We start from the raw sequence: 20,268 nt of genomic DNA, 5'->3' as shown, positions 1-20,268 counted from the left end.
CACACACACACACACACACACACACACACACACACACTTCATACTGTAGATGCATACATGCAGACACATGTTACATCAGGCCAATGTGGGGCTACAGACATGGCAACGACAGCCATAGATTGAAGCTTAATTTGTTCTGGCCAAAAATACCTGATCTACAAGATAACGCCTCACACACCATAGTACCACAGATTATGACTTGTATTCTTTACAATGTACAGTAAACCACTATCTGAGAAGCATGTGTCAACTGTGGTTTGGCTAGTTTTAAACATTTGTTTGTAACTGACCACTTTTATCAGTTTACAGCTATGTGGTAAGCAGCAGTTCCCCCCCCCCCGGGGTTTTTCAGTATTTATTTAGTTTGCTGTGGGTGTGGGTTTTGTAAATCCTCTAAATGAAGTTGACTTACAGTGTACTAGCTGCCTTCGCGTCCCATTAGAGGTAATATGGAGACATGTTAAACAGTCTCTGCTCCACCCAGTGGGTGTTCAGACCACCTCCCCAAAGCAATCCAAACTAAATGAACCAAATGCACCCAAGTTGGTGCCATTTGCAAACTCTCAGAGTTAAATGAACAGTCTGTATTTTAGAGTGTAGGAAGAGTCTCCATCCTCCAAATGGCTATATCAGGTACCATACTTACTTGAATACCCCTTGAGCTCAAACTACAGTAGTACAGGTAGTACACACTATCTGTGTGGTTGGCTTGGCTCTGCTCTGTGCTGCGAGGGACCAAAAAGGATGCTTCTATTCTGTTGTTACACCTTAAAATGAGCAGTGGTGGACAAAATAATAATAATAATAAACATTTTCATTGAATAGGCCTACAATAATACTCAAGGTATTCAAAGTAAAAAGTATTCAAAAGTACAAATTACAAAGTACATTTTCATATTTCTAATATGAATGCTGTTTTTCACATTAAAAGGTTTCCCCCAAAAAATGAAAATAATATTGAAAATATCACGTTGTGAGCTTGCAGATCGCTATTTTTGCTATAATCGAAATATGGTTTAAGTGGTTAATTCATAATCATCATTTTTCCTAGAAATGTTAAAACTGTGAAAGTCATAAAAAATACAAATTCAAGTGTCCAGATATACTTGAGTATTTATGAGAAAGGGATTAGTGGTATTTTCTTTTTTAAATAGGGAGGTAAAAGGCCCTCTTCACCGCTACAGCAACAGGATTAGCCTTCACATGTGGCCATTGTATTGCTTTGTCCTTGTCGGTGCGTTGAGAGTGAGCGATGAACTAAATGGAGGTGAATGTAAATACAGTGAGGTGAAGGAGGGTTTTACATGAGCATCTCTCAAGTGCTGAGCGCCTGCTGTTGAATAATAGTGGATGAGATTGTGGTGGGTGAAAACCTAGTTTAAAGACTAATGCGACCTGGAGAGGGACTGGAAAAGGTCCCTGAGGCCAGTCTGGGGTCAGGGGCTTTGTGTGGGTGACCCATGTCTAACCAATGACTAGTCTAAACAAAGTATGCACCCCGCTTGGAATATTGTCTCAAAAACGTTTTCTTTTTTCTTCCTATGTTGTAAAGCAATCAGTTAATTTGCTATCTTTCACTCCGTCCATCGAAGATGGCCCTCAAACAAGACTTTTTTTCATGTATGTGTTCATTGTGTGTCAGTACATTCCAATGATATGTCCGTATTGAGTGTGCTTCTCACGATTTTTAGAGAAGGTTCCCTCTTGTGACCAGGAGAGGCAGAGTGCTTTGGACGAAGCAAGGCAGAATCCCCGTGAGGCAATATTCATACCAGATTGTGGGCCCGGAGGGCTTTACAAGCCAGTCCAGTGCCACCAGTCGACGGGCTACTGCTGGTGTGTTTTGGTGGACACGGGGCGACCTATTCCTGGAACCTCCACCAGGTACTATGGGATTACATCATATCTGTCTGTGTCTCTACTGTGTAGACCGTATTATTTAATACTTTAGTAACCGAACACCGCTTTAGTATGTTAGAATGTGTAAAATTAAACAAATTGTTTGTTTCATTGGATCAGAGACTGTCAATTATACAATATAATAATTGTAGCTAAATCTCTGACTGAAAAGTCAGTCAATACTACTAGTCACTTTGTAAATAGAACTGTCCAATTTGTTTTTAACTACAAACCTTGGCTTGAAAGAAACTCTGAACCCATTCACCACAGTGGCCGATCAGCATGGGGGAAAAGAAGAAAGTTTTCTTTCACACCAACAGCAATTTCTATCATCAATATCTATCAGCTTGCTATGACATTTCTTTTCAGTGCAACTGCTACTGTTTACATTGTTTTCAGGGGAATGGGCAAAAGCTGAATGAGTTTTTATGGGCACCATGTCAGCATAATATATATGATGCAATAGAAAAAAGGACAAAAACTGTAAATGATGCCTTCCGTCCATGTTTTGATCTGTTTTCTGGTGTTGTTTTAAGAACTTTTATGATTTGTTTTTAGAATGTGAATATTACAATTTAGAAACTGTACTGCAGAAAAAGGGATCGGATGTCCAACAGATTGTAAACTTTTTTGGGTCAGTAGATTTAGGTTTTAGTTTCCGAGTCATCATTATTCTCACTCACTAGTGTAAAGGTTGTCAGTTTACAGGATGTACCCTTTCCTGTGAGCAAAACCTATTTGATGAATGTGTGTATTGTGATTGTGTATATGTATTTAAGCACAATTTAACATTGGGGGAATACATTTATTTACTACATTTTACACTACCGTTGTCATTACTTTAAAAGTGCGGCTAATGATGTAGAGTGCTTGGGTATCTTCTTATTTTTTGATTGCATGCTGTTTCCATATTTGACTGATTTACCAGCATTGGCTTGCTACCTCTTTGAAGTCTTCACACTTTTCCGAAGCATTATTTTTATTCTTTCCATCATTCTCTTTCTTTATCCTCTGTGATTTTTCTCTCTCATGCAAGCCTCTCCCCTCTGTCCTCTCTGTTACTCTGTAACAGGTACCAGACCCCAGACTCAAGCCTCTGTCCTCTGTCCTCTCTTCACTCTGTAACAGGTACCAGACCCCAGACTGTGACAGTGCAGCTCGCTCTCGAGTCTCAGACACAGAGGATCCTTTCCAAGGCAGGGATCTGACAGGTCAGATGCCAAGAACTTGGAACCACACATACTCACACATCCTGGCCAAAGATGGAATCCTACTGTCCTTCAAAGACAACCACAAAGGGCAGCTGGTCAAGACCTTATTTTACAAATCTAGATGTGATGGCTGTAATAGTATTTGCTAATAATTTGCAGCATTTGTTTTAACCTGCATTTGTAGGGTTTACCAGATACAATTAAAAACAGTAACACATTAATTGCCATGATCAAAAAATATATTCACTGGAACTAGTTTTACACTCATTTTATTGTCCTTTGTGGCAAACCCTAGTCATCTGGCACCAAAGTAGCGCAAAACAAACCATATTGGCAAATACTGTTGACCCAGGTGTTCTCTGACATGCTTCACATACCAGCCAAGACCCACTTTAATGTAATCATGGAAATTGTTTTATGCCAAAAAATGCATGTCCGTTCAGTGAACATTATTTTGCTGGATTTCAAGAACAGTGTGTTGTCAGTGTAATAGCTTGGTATGTGACGTTAATGCACGTGCCCTTTAAGAAGCCACCAAGCCACACTTTGTGGTGTTTGATTCCCTGTGCCGGGAAAGATCAGAGACTCAACTCCAAACCCCAAGGTCATAACCCTTAGCTCCCATACGCCTCTGCCCCCTGTTACTGCTCACTTATTTTTTGTTACCCCTGTGTTTCCCCATCATTTAAAAGTTGCATTGTAACTCTTATTTAATTCCCCCATCTGGTGAGTTTACAGAGTCAAGCGTGGCTTCTGACTGCGCAGCAGATGTGTGGTAGGTTTTTATGGAAGGTGTGAGTGTTGCGGAGGTGCGGTGGGCAGGCCGCAGAAGGCCACTTGTGGTGTTGGAGACCATGGTGTGTGTGTGGGAGGAGGAGGGGGTGGGGAGTGATTTTGGCTGGGAGGAGATATTTTGATGTACTGCAGTGGGATGTTCTGAAAGGCCACAACAAAGTGTGAGATTTCATCACAGTCACATAAAGGCTGAAGGGGGGGGGGGGGGGGGTGCTTGCGATTGCACGCAAGGCTTTGAAAAAGAGGAAATAGTTCAGAGGGCTGTTGGCAGGTCCAGTATGTCCAGTACCCACTTGACTGTCCCTGGAACCACCAGGGGTGGGATACAAATAACTTTCAATTTTGTCAATGGATAAAAGGTGTATGCACTAGGCAGAAACTTGTTATTGCATAAAATGTAATGCCCCCCACCCCCACTTAACCACTTATAGTGACTTGTAGGCTAATTAATGCATTGTAATTAAGAAAAAGTCTAAGTGACCAACAATTATGAAGTATTATGATACTTGATAAAAGGCTGTATAATGTGTTAATGATTTCATTATGAGTACTCATGAGTGCTTATAATTTAAACTATAACACTGCTATAAGCAATTACATTGCTTTTATACGTGACCTTAAAAGTAATTATAAAATTATTTATAATGTGTTATGATTATTATATTTTATGAATGTTATAAAGAATTTAAATGAGTGTTTATGAGGTTTTTTTAACTAATTTATACAGTGTTATAAGCAGATTATAATGCATTATAAGTATGTTTATAAAGAATTATAGACATGGAATGTGTAGCGACAACATTTTGAATGTGTTTTAACTCACCTGTCTTTCCATCTTTATAATCACTAGGCCGGTGGCCTTTTAGAGCCATTCATGTCGGGAACAACGCAAGTAATTCCACTTATTAATTCCACTGCTATGGAGCTCAAATGCTTCGCAAAGCTCGGCCACCAGAGACTTTTTTTTAATGTTTTTTTGCGGCTTTCGCCTTTATTTTATATTTTTTATAGAGGGACAGACAGTAGGCTGACAGGAAATGGGGGAGAGAGAGATGGGGGAGTGACATGCAGTAAAGGCCATCGGGATCGGGAGTCGAACCCGCGGCACACTGCCAGACTTGGGCTACCGGCCAAGGTGCCTGGACCGCTGAGCCACGGCCCAGGCCCCAACCAGAGACTTTTACTGGCCAATCAGGGTAGCCGATACATTCAATCTCCTGAACACAAAGATAATTTCTGCCTCTTTCTCAGACCCACGGGCAGATAAATACAGATATTAGATTTTTCCAATTCTCTGCACTACACCTCACAGACACACAGTACACCAAGTTTGAGACCGAACGATCAGACACTGTCCAAGTTATACCAGGGACAAACTTTGTGTGATAGACTGTAACCAAAAAATCTTATCATCGGTCCTATGGCCTACACACATGTGCCCTTTTTGCCACATAGGGCACCATTCAACATACAGGGGTCGTGCTTCATAACGTCCTAATTTAACACTTGGATAAAGGTGCAGCGAAGCAGTGCATCTCAGAGCTTGTCATGTTGTAGGAATTGCTAATTGGATTCACCTGGCTGGGGCATCGGACCACCTCCCACAGAATGCCCTGAGCCAGCAGAAAGGGAATGAATAGAACCTTTGCCACAAAGGCAGGGAGTGCGGTCTAAAAGAGAGTGGGAGAGAGACCGAGAGGAAGGAAGATTGGACGAAGAAAGAAAATAAGGACCCATTGAGAAGATTAGTTTACTATGCAGTGAGCAGTGTTTGAAGTTCCTCTTTTAGAGACACAATTAGCAAGGAAAATTTTGCACTGGTTGAGCATGCTATTAAAACCCATACATCTGGGCAATTAAAGAGAGCTACCCAAGGTGTTCAGCATCATGCCATAAAACTTAACAGGTCTGCACTGCCCAACAAAGCTCTCTTATCACCGTGCACTCCTGTGCCTCCTCTCCCCATGGGCCTCAACTCTGCCCCGCTCTCTTTTCCTGAAACCCCCACAAAACACAAGCCTTTCAAACTATGCCTTTCCTGCGGGAAAAAATAGTTCCCAAGGCTTTCCTGTAATTGGTTGGTTTATCTCTTTTATGCATTAAAGGCTTTGGCTAAAATTTGCATTCTAGATTTTACTGTGGAACACCCCTGTCCCGCTTTTACATTTCTCATACTGGTTCATTTGTGCCGTGGCTTTAGAGGCACTTCGCTTAAACTGTGCCGTAACGACTCTAATTGGTTGTGGAAGGTTAATTCTGGTGTTTGTTGTCTTTGATTTGTGCCAGGCTGCCCTGAGGGAAAGAAAGTGGAATTCATTACAAGTTTGTTAGATGCCCTCACCACAGACATGGTACAGGCCATAAATTCACCAGCCCCCTCCGGTGGTGGGAGGTAAGTAATGGCCTGCACCCCACAAGATCAACTTAAAACTATAATGTATTACTCATTGTCTCCACCAGGCCGAAGGCATGGAGAGAGAGTATGTTTTGTACTGTGTGTGTCCGTCCGTCCGTCCGTCCGTCTGTGAACAGCTAATCTCCGGCACCGTTAACCTGGTCGATGTCAAATTTTGCACACACACTTCCTGGATGCCAACGATGAACCTCTTCAGAATTTCCAGAACAGCCTGTTATAGCGCCACCAGGAGGCTGTTTTGTGCAAAACAAGTTTTTGGACAGTACACCTACAGATTTTGTCCAAACATCACGCAAATTGTTACACAGTCTCTCTAGAGCCTTTCAACGAAACAGGTCTTTCAGATTTCTCAGACTCCATCCTGATTGGCTAAGATTGGCTTCCAAAGTTCGCAGGAGTGCTCAGTTTCAAACAAAATGCTGCAAATCATGAACACATTGTGTGATTTCCGTGAAACATTCCCACTAGGCCGAGGAAGAAATGCCACGTGAGCATTTTCAAATCAGCCTCATGGTGGCTCTACAACAGGCCAAGCCGTGTTTCTCACACACACAGGCACACACAGACACACACACACACACACACACACACACACACACACACACACACACACACACACACACACAAAACATGATTATATTACTCCTAAACATTTTGCCAAACATCACACACAGTACTCCTATCCTCCTGGTGAAGACCTGTGCCCAGAAGGGCACTTTTTCTAGTTAACACTGTAGAGCCTTTCCTTTCTTTGTTGCCTGAGAGTATACATTTATATTAGCCTCAGTGGGAATTTAATTAACCCCTCCTGGTAGTGTTAGTGCTCTTCATATTCCTGATTAATTTCAAATATGGTAATCATCTGGTAAAAAAAAAAAACATACAAAAACATACAAAAATAAATGCTAACCTTTGCTTACGTGATTATTTCTAATTTGACTGTTTCCTAGCCGATTTAAAATATATTTGAAATATACAAAAAATCCTCATATAGCCTTTTTATGACACCTTCCTCTGTCCCCAGCATCGCATAGAAGCTGAATAGGTTCATGGTGCAGTCCCAGCTTGTTCTGACCCCCACATGTGTGTTCACAGGTTTGTTGAGCCCGACCCCAGCCACACCTTGGAGGAAAGAGTTGTGCAGTGGTATTTCGCCCAGTTGGATAACAACGGCAGCCATGACATCAACAAGAAAGAGCTCAAGCCCTTTAAGAGGTACCTGAAGAAGAAAGCCAAACCCAAGAAATGCGCCCGCAAGTTTACCGACTACTGTGACTTGAACAAGGACAAGGCCATCTCCCTGCAGGAGCTGAAGGGATGCCTGGGCGTCAGCAAGGAGGGTGAGTAAGGAAAATGAATGTAGAGGTCGACTTGAGTTACAGGAAGAAAGGAGACAGCAGCATGCTCCTCGATGGCCTCATGGTTAGAGAAGTAAGAGTGTTGAAATAGTGGATTAAAAAAATGACTGGTGCTGGGCAAATGTCTGATCAGCATTCAGCATCATTATGTTATCGATTACTTTATTTTGGAGACTATATGAACTGGACTTAACTATTTAAATATTATTGTCAGGATGCCCTTAGTTTAGTTTAGTTTATTCGCACAATAAAAACAGTACAAAAAAGGTAACATCAATAAAAGAGAAGTGTGTGCAGGTGAGAAAAGAAACCCAGGGAGGGCTTATATGTGGTTCTCACCAAAGATAATATACAAATAGTAATATACAAATAGTAAGACAAAGTAATGACAAAGTAGTGTGTGTGTGTGTGTGTGTGGTACTAAGCCTAAAGGTTAATTTATTCTTCAGCATACAGCAAGCTCTTGAGCAAAGCACTTATCCATCACCACCTGTCCACCATGCATTATGAATGTGCGTAAATGAATCTATGAAAGAAAAGAGAAAATTTGTATGGATGGTCAGCAAACCCATCGCCCGATTAAGTAAAAATAAAAAAGTGGCGCAATATCAAAAAGGATCCCCCATTGGCCGAATATAGAATTAATCCTTAATTGTTTTAAGATGAGAGTATTCCCTGTGTTTTAACAATTGTCAAACAAATGAGACTACTGACATTTAAGAGAGCAATATTCCCAGACTTTTCATTGGTGTTGCTTGGTATTTCATTATAATGACTTCATTAAATAGCGATCATCTGTCATTTGGCAAGGAAGGAATGAACTAACTCTGTGATGTATGTGACAAACAGATGTGCTGGCAGTCCAAACAAGGTGCACTGACTGCTCCACTCAGCACCAGCTTTAATGCAGTAGACTAGACTCACAAGAGTATCTCTAGACACTGTCTGGGCTCTGAGCTTGGAAAAACTCATTGTGGCTTCACAGTTTAGCCTTTAATAAAGATTGTTAGCATCTGTCAGAGGGCCTTAGACTAAATTGCTGTCAGTTAAAAATAGTGCATCTGTATATAAAGTAAAACTAATAATAATAATAATACATTTGCGAATGACTCAAGGAATACTTATTATTGGTTGCGCACTTTCGTACTTACATACACATACGCACGAACGAACGCACGCACGCACGCACGGGTCGCACGCATATGTGCTCTTTTATATGTACAGAAATAAAGTTTACTTACTTACTATATAATTAAACTGAACAGGAGCTCAGGTAAATAACAGCTTTCGGTTTCAAGAGTTTAATCCTCAAGGAGCTCACTCAACACATCCATATGCACTTTCAAATCAAGTGAGAAGAAAAACATGAACCATAATGTGGTTTTGCGATACACCAACAGTAAAGTATTTTTCTTTTAAACGGAGGGACTCGTACTGCATTCAAGAAATTCATTTTCACCATGGGACCCAGTCTAATAAAAACATATTAATATTCCTGACAAGTGTGGTCCCATCTGAAACATTCAGGGTCCCAACCCACATTCTTTAGGAGCAGTCGTAGAGCAGTATATTGAGACCCCCCAGGTGGACACCAGGCCATTTTGAGGGGTATGTTAGATGAATTATGGAATTTTAAAACAAACTTTTAACACCATTCTCTCAGTCAGTCCATTAGACATGGCAGACAGCCAGAACTAACTTGTGATGCCACTATCCCACTGCCCATTTACTGGAACAATCAATCAAAAAAATATATACATCTATCTTAATTTATCTTAAATTACAGTTTAACATCATATAGTATCATTTCTGATCATATCTCCTCACCATTTGACATTTGTATGTTTTGTTCTGGTTTTTGTTTCTCTCACATGCAGGTGGCCCTACAAGCAGCATCAGCCAAGGGACAAGGCAAGGGACAAATTTGTTCAGTAAGGCAAACTAATATGCTTTCACTAACCCTGCTCTGTAGATCAGCTTGAGGCATAATCCATTAACTTCCATAGCGATGACATATGCGAGTTTGCACTGGAATAGTGTAGAATGATCATCTGTTCATATGCAAAGCTTTAGAAATGTTTATTATATGATTCCATATAATCCACGTAACTTCAAATTCACACACGCATTCCACACCCCCACAGGGAGTGCAGTGCCCAATCTGTTTCAATCATTAATCCTATTGGGATTGAAGTAGGGACGTCATGAGGTGCGCTCACCACTGGTGATGCCAATGACATCACCACTGGCATCACCAGGAATAGTGGTCCCTCATTGCCTGTTAATAATGATGTTGCCAGAGATGCTGGTCCCTGATTAGGCTACGGTCTTAAACAAGAGAGGACACGACATACATTCCCCGACATACATACATACCTAGCCGATCGCAGTACTTGCGCGCTCTGCTTGCACAAGTAATAACACTGAGGTTTGTACAGTGTAGATTGGGGTCCTAGAGAGAAAATCATATCAAATTGGGGTCTGTTGCCTAATGCATATCAAACTGGGGGGGTTGAGAATCGCTGAAATAGACCATGTTGTTTGTTTTCAGCTCTCCATCACCTTTTTCCCTACATTTCCTCTTGTGGAAACGGACACCATCTGGTGACAGCATGGTCCCACTGCTCTGCTTCACGCTTCACCTCCACCCTCTCTCTCTCTCATCATTCACTTTAATCCTATGGTATAGCTGGAATGTTGGGGTTAGCAGCGATGTTCATCGTGGCTTCTCCTGCTCTTCCTGCGCTCCTTCCTCATCCTTCCGGAGGCTGTGTAATGCAGCGGAGGATGCAGATTAACAAAACAGAGAGTGAAAGTAAATATCTAAGCTCCTGTGTACCTTGCTGCTGCTGGTGTCACAGCCTCCCTATTGCTCCCTATAGAGGGTATGCACATGCATAAAGTGAATGGCAAAGTGAGTGACAAAGTGAGTTTAATGTCGTTTATCATCGTTTAATGCAATCAAATACAACTTGTATGGGCTATCAAGGCCAGAAAGTAGTTTTTTGCCACTTTTGCCATGGTGATGTCACGTGCATACCCTCTATAGAGTGTGATGCTAGATTTATGCCTGGTTGAGTGCTGTTCTCTCTCATTGAAAATAGTAGCTCTACAGGCTCAGAATGCATTATAAGCTTGTAGATCAGCTATTTTCGGTGCACGACTATTACTCACACTTAAGCCAATCAAGTCATTTTTCTGGACTGCATCTTATGAACACTGTTTTCGCGTTCCCATTTATGCTCTCCTCATATGTTTCTTTCGAGTTGCTAAGGTTTTGTTTATGTCTTCTATGCGCTTGTCTTTCAGTTCAGTTAACTTAATCTCCCCTCTTTCTTTCCTTGCACACAACAGTGGAGAGTTTGTACTAGTGATGGGAGATTAATCGGCAAACACATCGGTATCGGCCGATTCTATTTGTTTTTAGATTAATCGGTCTGACTTTACTGATAAACAAGCCCAAAGTAACAGCTTGAACCGATCTACAAGCTCACAATATTAAATATAAAGGTATTAAAGTTAAATCTGACTTGCCTTCAGTGCAGATACGCTGTTACATGTATTTTTGAGAATGAACATCGCTTATCGGCCATAACAGCAATGAATTATATTGGCCAAAATGTCTTATCGGCAGTTCGGCACATCCCTAGTTTGTACAGTAAGATGGATTTCTCTGTCTCTCTCTCTCTCTCTCCTCTCTCTCGCACGCACGCGAGCTTTCTGTCAGTCTTTCTTGCTACAGTATATTGTATGTCTTCCATCCATCTTTCTCTGTCGTCTGTTCTCCCACCTCCTCTGTCGTTACATTATTAGTCCCATCGGTGCTGTTGACTCTGGCCCGCGCGCGTGCCTTGCTAAGCGCCGTGGAGTACTTAGGTCATGTGTTTACCCTGGCGCCACCCGCGTCGGAGGCTCGGAGAACAGGGCTGCTTGGAGCGCGCATAACGTCAGGGGCCTCACGGGCCCTGGGCACAGTTGCCAGGATAAACAGCCACGCTGCTGTTGACAGAGAAAGGGGGCTTGGCCCTGCATGCCAGGTCCAGGTCTTTGCACATGCATGTAGAGAGGGTTTGTTTTTAAGCCGCAGTGCGGCTGGCCTCACCTTCATGGTTAGGACCTGGAGGTAAATGGTCTGACAGCTTTATATGGGTCCTTATGCTGCCACTCAGACTCTCCTCCTGGCAATAGACGAGGCTGGATGGAGGGAGAGGAAGTGAGAGAAAGTGATAGAGCGAGAAAAAACTGAGGTTGGGGTGGGGGTCTGCATGGGAAAAGCGGGAGTCTGGAGGAACATATGGCATCATTCTGCCTTGACTAAGATAGACTGCCATTGTGTCTGATCAGTCAGGTATGCCTAGTTCTGTTTAAGCATACGCAGCTTCACCTGTTTCCCTTCAATTCTTGATTGTTTTGCCAGGCATTAAATCTTATCATGTTCGGTCATCGTTCTGGATCTCATCGGCGCTGTCTGAGTGAAAGTGCTGTCAGGAGATATTTGCAGAAACACTTGCCTCTTCATAAGGGGCATGAGTGGGGGAGGGGGGTGGGAACATCTGTGAACGGCTACTCTTTCTCGACATATTGGCAGCGACGCAGGAAAACATCTGAATACCTTGTGTGTGTCTTGGAGCGTTGGGCCGGGTGGCATCCATGACTCTGAGAGGAGTCTGTGGAAACCACAATGTGGGCCAGATTTGTAGCTGAACCCCAGGGCTTCCCATGTGCAGTAAACCATTCTCACACTCAGCCAACGTTAGCCAGTCAGTGTCCAAGCCATGGGAGACCCAACAGGATGCCCGGATGTTGGTAAAGCCGCGCCAAAGCTTTCCCTCATCCACCATAACGAATTAAATATATTAAAAGTTAATGTCTCCATTAAAGTTGTTGGTGTGGGAGGGAGCTTCAGAGTTTATGATGTTCTCACCAATAGAAAGCCTAATCCCATTCGGGAAGATACACATTGCTGCAAAAACATTCACACTCAGGTACTCAAATACAAATGCGCGCGCGCACACGCACACACACACACACACACACACACACACACACACACACACACACACACACACACACACACACACACACACACACACACACACACACACACACACACACACACACGTGTACACAACATAACTCACTTTAATGTTCCTCTGTTATTTTTTATCCTTTTTGGACCAAGAAGACTTCAGGTGGGCAATCACAGCATGTATCCTTCTTACACAGACCTGAGTTCTGTTTACAAAGCTTTTATATCTTCCAGGAATCTTGAGTATCAGTTGATATTGCTGGAAGGGCAAATTTGGATTTGAGAGCCGGCTTCACCCTCTCTTTCCATTAAGAGATATTATATAGGGGCACAGTAAAACCTCGGGACGACGGGACCCCCTGTTGGTAACAGATCAGAGCGAGTTGTGATTCTGTCATCCCTGTTTGTGTGTTAAGAGCTCTCAACCATCCCCCCCCCCCCCTCTTCAAATCTTCTCCCCTCTCCAGCTCTCCTCATCCTTGTCTTCTTTCTTGTCCTTTCACTAGCGGTTTCGGATGTTATCAGACGATTATGATGGCCGTTATCAGCCCATATCAAGACCATGCAATGCAAGTTTCCTACATATTGATGTTGTTGTCAGTCATTGTCTGACGTTGCGTTGGTCACGTTATCCGATTACTAACTCTAACCCTAACCTCAGTCTTAACCGGCCACGTAAGTAATCAAAGTTGTTGCTCCATTGCATGGTCTGAGCAGGTAGTTGGAGCAGGTAGTTGGGCGCTACCAGAGAATATTGGTGATTATCGGTTGATAACATCCGAAGCGGGTGCTTTCATCTTCTCTTCTCTTCTCTTCTCTTCTCTTCTCTTCTCTTCTCTTCTCTTCTCTTCTCTTCTCTTCTCTTCTCTTCTCTTCTCTTCTCTTCTCTTCTCTTCTCTTCTCTTCTCTTCTCTTCTCTTCTCTTCTCTTCTCTTCTCTTCTCCTGTTTGTCCTGGCTGTGTCCATCATTAGGCGGGATGAAAGAAGCCTTTTATGAAGCGGGCCTGGCACAGAGGCTCCAGGACCATTAGGGAACACCACTGACTGTCCTCTTAGAGCCAACAGCAATTACTCCACACCGGTTGTATTTTAATTACTGTGACGTCAGCTCGAGCACCGTCTGTTTTACATGCTAATGCAGGCCACTGGAAAAGGCAGCAGGAAATCAGACAAGGTGCATATCTAGTGTCATTATGCTCAGAGTTAATGCATGCTTTACTCACCTGTTACTACAAACTCGAATAGTGTATGAATGTAACCAAATGGACCCATAATTTAGTGCAGTAGAGTGTAATGTTACCATTTCTGTCAACCATTACAGTACACTGCCATGTGTCACATTTTACATTTACAGTATAATGGCTGATAATTTAACTGAATTTGTTGAGTATAGTTGAGTTGAGTGTGACATATCGCTCAACAAGAATGACGCTAAACACGAGCTGTTGCTGTCAAGCAACACGTTGCACAGCACTGAAGCATAAATTAGCATTTAACAAGAGCAACAACAACATAACAAGCTTCAGTTTGCCTATTTAAAAGGGGTGGGCTGTGACAAGAAAAGTTAAGTAGAGTGTTGCAAACTGCAAAGTCGGCCGCCATGTTTCAGAAACAGGAGCCAGTCCCTTGCCCTACTCCATGTCCCCAGGTCTCTTTCTACTGAGCCTGCCAGTATACAGATACAGGTATACCATGATTACCTGCTCCCAAGCTAGGGCTTCTTTATTGGACATTCCCTTGTGAGACGAAATGATTCACCCGCCAGACAGGGTCCGCTTTCAGCTCTTTATCGTGAGTGGGGCCAAGGTGTCCGGGGACCTGGGATGCTTTGTGTTGTTAATGGCACAGACAGTGTCCTCAGTGACTGGTAGAAGAGAAGGTAGAAGAGCATTTGACACAGTGGAGCCTAGTAATTGCCAACGTGATTGACAACAGTATATTGGGCCCTGCTACTGTACAGTTCTGTAAAGAAGTACAGTAACAGAGACATAGATCTGTGTCTCAAGAAAGCCGCCATGACTTCTGCTATGAGGAACAATGGAATGCAATGCTCAAATGAAATGTACAGATGTAGCCAGCCATTACTATCACTGCATGATTGTTGTACTGCTTTAATATTGCATCAGTGAGAAAAGTTTGTAAAAGAAAAAAAATAAATGTGTTACTGTGTTAGTACTACAGTGTACAGTAGTACTGTTGTACTGGATAATAGATGCAGGGAAAACACAAAACTATATCCCATCTCATCTTTATCTTACATCATCTTACAACCCCACAATGACACAATGGATTTATTAGGTGAAACAAATTGGGGATCATAGCTTTCACCTGCATTCACCAAGTCTGTCTATTTCATTGGAAGACCAGGCCTTGATATTTTGTGCAATCAACAATGTAGGGTATACTGTATACGTGTATCTGTCTGAGGTGAGGGGATTACATTGGGGCTCTGCAAAACCTCCTTCACTTTGGAAAACTATAAAAAATAGAATCAGCTAACAATCTTCATAGTTTTGATAATAAGCACTGACAGGAAGCACACCTGCAGCTCCCTGCCCCCACAGCCTAGTACATGCACGCACGCACGCACAGTGTGTATGAGTTCTCTGGGGCCTGAGAAGGACCCCTCTGCTCCTCTGCCTCCCCCACAGGGAGAGGGGTTCTATTCCCTTCTCTGACAGCCATCTGTAAGCAATCTGGATTCTTTACCCATCTCCTTTCCTCAGATCCCAGACCTCTCTCTATCTCTCTCTCTCTCTCTCTCTCTCTCTCTCTCTCTCTCTCTCTCTCTCTCTCACTCTCTCTCTCTCTGTGTCTCGTTTTGAGTTTGTGTCTGTCTCTCTCTCTCTGTTTCTCTCTCTGTCAATGTCTCTTTCCCTCCTTCTTGCTATTGTCTGTCTCACTAATCTCAGGCTCTCCATCTCTCTCCGTCTCTGTCTCTTTCCCTCTCTCTGATTGATATACCCAGAAGGACACCCATCCTGTTGTAAAGTATTCTGTCCCATGCAGCATGAGGTGTGTGTGTGTGTGTGTGTGTGTGTGGGGGGGGGGTGACCACACTGTACGATATTAGTTGTATTAATGTCATCCCTGACCCAATTTCCACATCTTAGCATAATCGTGGTCAAGGCCAGGCCGTAAAAACATGTTAAGCTAGTACTTCCGCGGAAGGCGCTAGAAAGCGTCTCCTGCCGACAACCTGATGTAGATACTGTAGTGCAGTCAGGTCGGGAGTTCTAGTCGGACGTCGATTACCAACCGAGCATGTTTGGTCGGTAGAGCCCATCGTTGTTGTGTCGTGAGCTGGTGAATAGGGGGATATAGGGGGCACTGTAGACCTCTAGTCTGCTACTGGTGTAGCCATGGATCACACGGCGCTCGTCATGTTTCCGCCAGGGCTACTACTGGTGCGGCAGAAGCAAGACTATTATAAGCAATAGCAACTCTCAATTCCTATTCATATCGATCAACTGCAAAGCAAAGCTAGCACGAAAATTCTCTGTTTTTCTTTTGGTCCGAGTTGAGTGTCACCAGATTCTTCTGTGAGTGAAACAAGCGACCAGGTCTATTTAAACAAACCCAAAAGAAGCGACAACTTGAGCTGAAAGGCAGGCAATGAGTTAAGCGACAACTAAAAAACAAGCCCAAACTAAAGCAATCCGCACCTATGAATATTTACAAGTGACCTATCCCAGCCAGTTGGGATAGTTGGAATACTCTATGGTACTCTTTACAGAGTATACTGGAATCCATGTGAACCTCTTCAGTCTGCAGAGCAAGAAGCCCTGTTGTCTCGTCTCCTTGATGGTGGTTCCCATGTGAACCTCGAACATGAAGTTTACTCTCTGCACTGCAGACCTGTTTATGTGGATGAGGGCATTGTGTTCCCTGCAGGTCCCTGTAGACCACGATCATACAATTAACTATTTATAATCATGCTTTGTTTTGCTATAGTTGCTGATCCAGAATGCCACAGCACTAGGCATGTAACGATATATCGTATATCGTGATACTGTATATCGATTCAAACGGGTCACGATTTAAATTTTTTAATTCATGTTTTTAAACTTTTTAGGGTCGCTAGTGAATTATGGTGTGTGTGATATGAAATGTGATCTTAGCATAATCACAGTAAGCCTTAATTATACTCATCATATTCAAAGGCTTTTGGAGATGTATTTGATTTGAATTAAAATAAATGTTTGGCTGTGTGAGTGAGTGTATCTATCTGAGTTAAGGCATGACTTAACAATATTATTTACAATAGTATATTGTGTGCGTGTGTGTGTGTGTGTGTGTGTGTGTGTGTGTGTGTGTGTGTGTGTGTGTGTGTGTGTGTGTGTGTGTGTGTGTGTGTGTGTGTGTGTGTGTGTGTGTGTGTGTGTGTGTGTGTGTGTGTGTGTGTGTGTGTGTGTGTGTGTGTGTGTGTGTGTGTGTGTGTGTGTGCGTGCGTGCGTGTGTGCGTGTGCGTGAGCGTGCATATCTGTATCTATGTCTGTCTGAATGAGCTAAGAAACATTGAGGAATGCCTTTTCTTGTCACGCAACGGTTATGTGTGCAAGCGCATCTGTGCATCGGATACTTAAACAGACGAGTAATAGTATTCTCCCCACCCCCCTCTGTTCCCCCTGCCTGTGTATTCCCAGTAGGTCGTCTGGTGTGAGAAGAGAAGGTTCCAGGAGCTGAGACAAGAGCAGAGGGCACAGAGGGAAGGCATCTGTACGCTCACTGACAGGAAAAGAGAAAGACGGAGCAGAAAAATTAAGTTCCTGATGTTTTTTTTCTTTAAGAAAGGTGAAACACAAAAAAGAAGCAGCGCCAAAATATTTGCACTTTCTCCTCCCAATGTTTGATGTGTTATGTTTGTACATGTGTTTTGACGTTTATCTTATTTCTTTTGATGGGACTTAAAAAAGTCCACATAAGGAGAATATGTAACTAAAAGATGTCAGACTTGTCACTGGAACATCAAGTAGGCCTACGTTATAATGTAACCCTATCACATTTGTCCTTTGTTTGCATTCAGCTCTCCCCATAAATACAGCAACAACAACTAATGGTGTTCAGCTATTGTAGCGATTAACTGTTGACTATCTACCTGCCTTTTAAGAGTAGCTGCATACCAAGTAAAAGAGGTCCATACAGCAGGTCCTGTAATAACGTTCAACAAGGAATAGCCCAAATGTCCTGCCCTAAAAATATTTCCCTTTGAGTTCTGCTCCGTAGATAGAGAATGTTACTCTGAGAGTGTACTGTGCGTCCACACTACACTCTGAAGTTACATTAGCACTGAGGATTTTACTGTTTATACCCATATTTCAAACAAATGTCTTCTGTAACTGCATATCAGCTGCAATTATTGTGCATATTAAAAATTAAGCTGTGAGAGTGAAGTCGAAAGTATTAGCACAGAAGTTAGCTATACAAATATCTTTGCACTGTGTGGTACAATATTGAAACGGTACGCTTCAGTGATGGAGAATGAGAGCCAGGTGAGCCAGCCAGATGTTGGTATAGGTTCTATAGGGTTTCAGCAGACACACTTGTGCTATATGCTTGAATTCTTACATTCTACAATTCTAGCATTATACAAACTGTACTGTGCAACTGTACATAGCATGTTGTATGTGAAATATTTCAACATACCACATTCGAACCATGCTGAAACCTGAATCGTTGGATCATACTAGCTGTATTCTATCTATGTTGGGTGTTTGTTTTTTGTTTTTTTGTTTTTTAATGTTAGTATTCAACACATTTCCAGTGAGAATTTTGACAATGATGATGGCCACTAAATCCAAACTTCAATGTATTGATGGTGGAGGAAAGTGCACCCTCCAGGTTATTCTGAGACAGGCTTCTGATCATCCAGCAACAGATGGACAGCAGGGCATTGGCTTTAGTAAGTTCATCATGGACAATCTGACTTCAGAGTTTCCAAGACGTTATACCTTGGAACTCATAGATTCCTATCCAGAACATGCACTCGCAGAAAATCAGCAACCCCACAGCAAACCTTTTTATTAATCCATGGTAGGTTTGCTGAGAATTAATGAATGCTGTTTTAACCTGTTTTTGACCACTGCAGTTGGGTTAAGTGCAAGGGCACTTTAATAGTGGGTATTGAGGGAGTGTTGGACAATCACTTCTTAATGTAACCTTTAACCACTTCTGCCCCAACATTTTGTTAGCATATCATCATGCTGACCTTTTGCATGGTGGAAGGCTTTGAGATTAAATGGCATTGTTGGCAAGATTGCAAGTGTACAAAACGGCGGCACTTGTTCCTTGCGTATCAAAAGAACACTTAACACGCAAATATTTGGAGCGGGACCACCTAATTGTAGACATCGCAAATAAGTTGTTAAAATGCCGTAGGGTGACCTATTATTTGTATACAGGAACATAACTGAGCAGGGGGAAATGACTGCTAAGGTTACGGGAAAAAAAATAACATGAAGTAATATTGTTCCTCCCATTTGGACATGACTCTTTCTAAATTGGAAAGACGTGAGTTGAGTCGCTGTTGTGGTTTGAACGCTAGAATGTTTTTGTTTATATATTTGTTTCACATATCCCTTGAGAGTCATGGCTCATGAAAGTAACGCAAGAAGGCTCCCTTTGTAAATATGTAAATAATTTGTTATTTTTTTCTTTGTTTGTTTGTTTTACTATTTCATTGTGGGGCTTTGTGATTCTCACAAACTTTCTATAAGCAGTTCCATCCTTGCTTTGTGTAGGAAATACAATCTCCTCTGTATTTACATTTTGTTGAACGTTAGACAGTAGCAAAGTCACCACAATGAAACACACCATGCCTTTGCCTTATGCTAACACTGACAACAGGATTATTTTAGGTTTCATTTTTTCCTCATTTGAACTTTATGCTGACATCACTATAAATAGTATGACCTGGAGCACATCACACTAGTATCACAGATTCAGTAGCATTTAATTTGACTTAGGTCATCTTTTGGATCTCTTGAGTCTTGACAGTAGTTCTCAAACATTTCGATCCATAAACCATAGCTTCTTTGAGAGGCCCTATCAGGTTAGAGCCCTTAACCCCTACTTGGTGCCCCTATACTAGAAGTCTCACCCTTCTCTGTGTTCCTGTAGGCTCACAGGAGGCTCACAGTCCCCAAAAGGGAGTGGCCAGGCAGCCCCAGATTTGAGTGCTCCTTGCCTAGTAGCTGTTTTCCCACTCCAAGGCCAAGGAATGCTTGTCGGTACCATTTCAAAATGTCTAAATACTTCGGTTGTTGTTGTTGTAGGCTCTTTGCTTCCACAGAGATTTGCAATGCAATAACATTCAGTTCCTAGATCACAAACATTACAAGCAAATAATAGTAGGGTTTACAAAGGTCAAAACAGGATTTCTTGTGAAGTCACATGGAAGATGATCGTGTAAGAAGGAATAGAGAGACAGAGTGAAAAACTATCTATTCTATTCTTTATACTGCAAGTACAGTAGCTTGTGTCAGCTGGTCAGGATTTCTGCCTCTCATTTAGTTCTAGTGAGCCAGAGCTAAGCTGAGGGTCATCATGATGCTTTTGACT

The 20,268-nt window shown here is 42.4% G+C and overlaps 1 protein-coding gene across 6 annotated transcripts in view; it reads left to right on the top strand.

Annotated features, from left to right (window-relative positions):
* smoc1 (SPARC related modular calcium binding 1) overlaps positions 1-18,094 on the top strand; it is a 58,012-nt gene extending 39,918 nt beyond the window's left edge. For 4 of the 6 annotated variants that reach the window (XM_080784150.1, XM_080784149.1, XM_080784148.1 and 1 more), the window contains 6 exons: positions 1,692-1,884; positions 3,028-3,110; positions 6,192-6,297; positions 7,417-7,661; positions 9,557-9,590; positions 17,355-18,094. In XM_080784150.1, coding sequence (XP_080640276.1) covers positions 1,692-1,884; positions 3,028-3,110; positions 6,192-6,297; positions 7,417-7,661; positions 9,557-9,590; positions 17,355-17,394 — 701 coding nt within the window. In that variant the 3' untranslated portion in view covers positions 17,395-18,094. Of the gene's footprint in view, positions 1-1,691; positions 1,885-3,027; positions 3,111-6,191; positions 6,298-7,416; positions 7,662-9,556; positions 9,611-17,354 lie in introns of all 6 variants that reach the window. The other 2 variants (XM_080784147.1, XM_080784151.1) reach the window with 2 other exon arrangements.
* Positions 18,095-20,268: the final 2,174 nt, after the last annotated feature.

The sequence above is a fragment of the Protomyctophum bolini genome, assembly GCF_963924005.1.
Source record: "Protomyctophum bolini genome assembly, chromosome: 15".
Lineage (NCBI taxonomy): Eukaryota > Metazoa > Chordata > Actinopteri > Myctophiformes > Myctophidae > Protomyctophum > Protomyctophum bolini.
The sequence above is the reverse complement of the archived record's forward strand: the minus strand, read 5'-3'. Positions and strand labels throughout refer to the sequence as shown.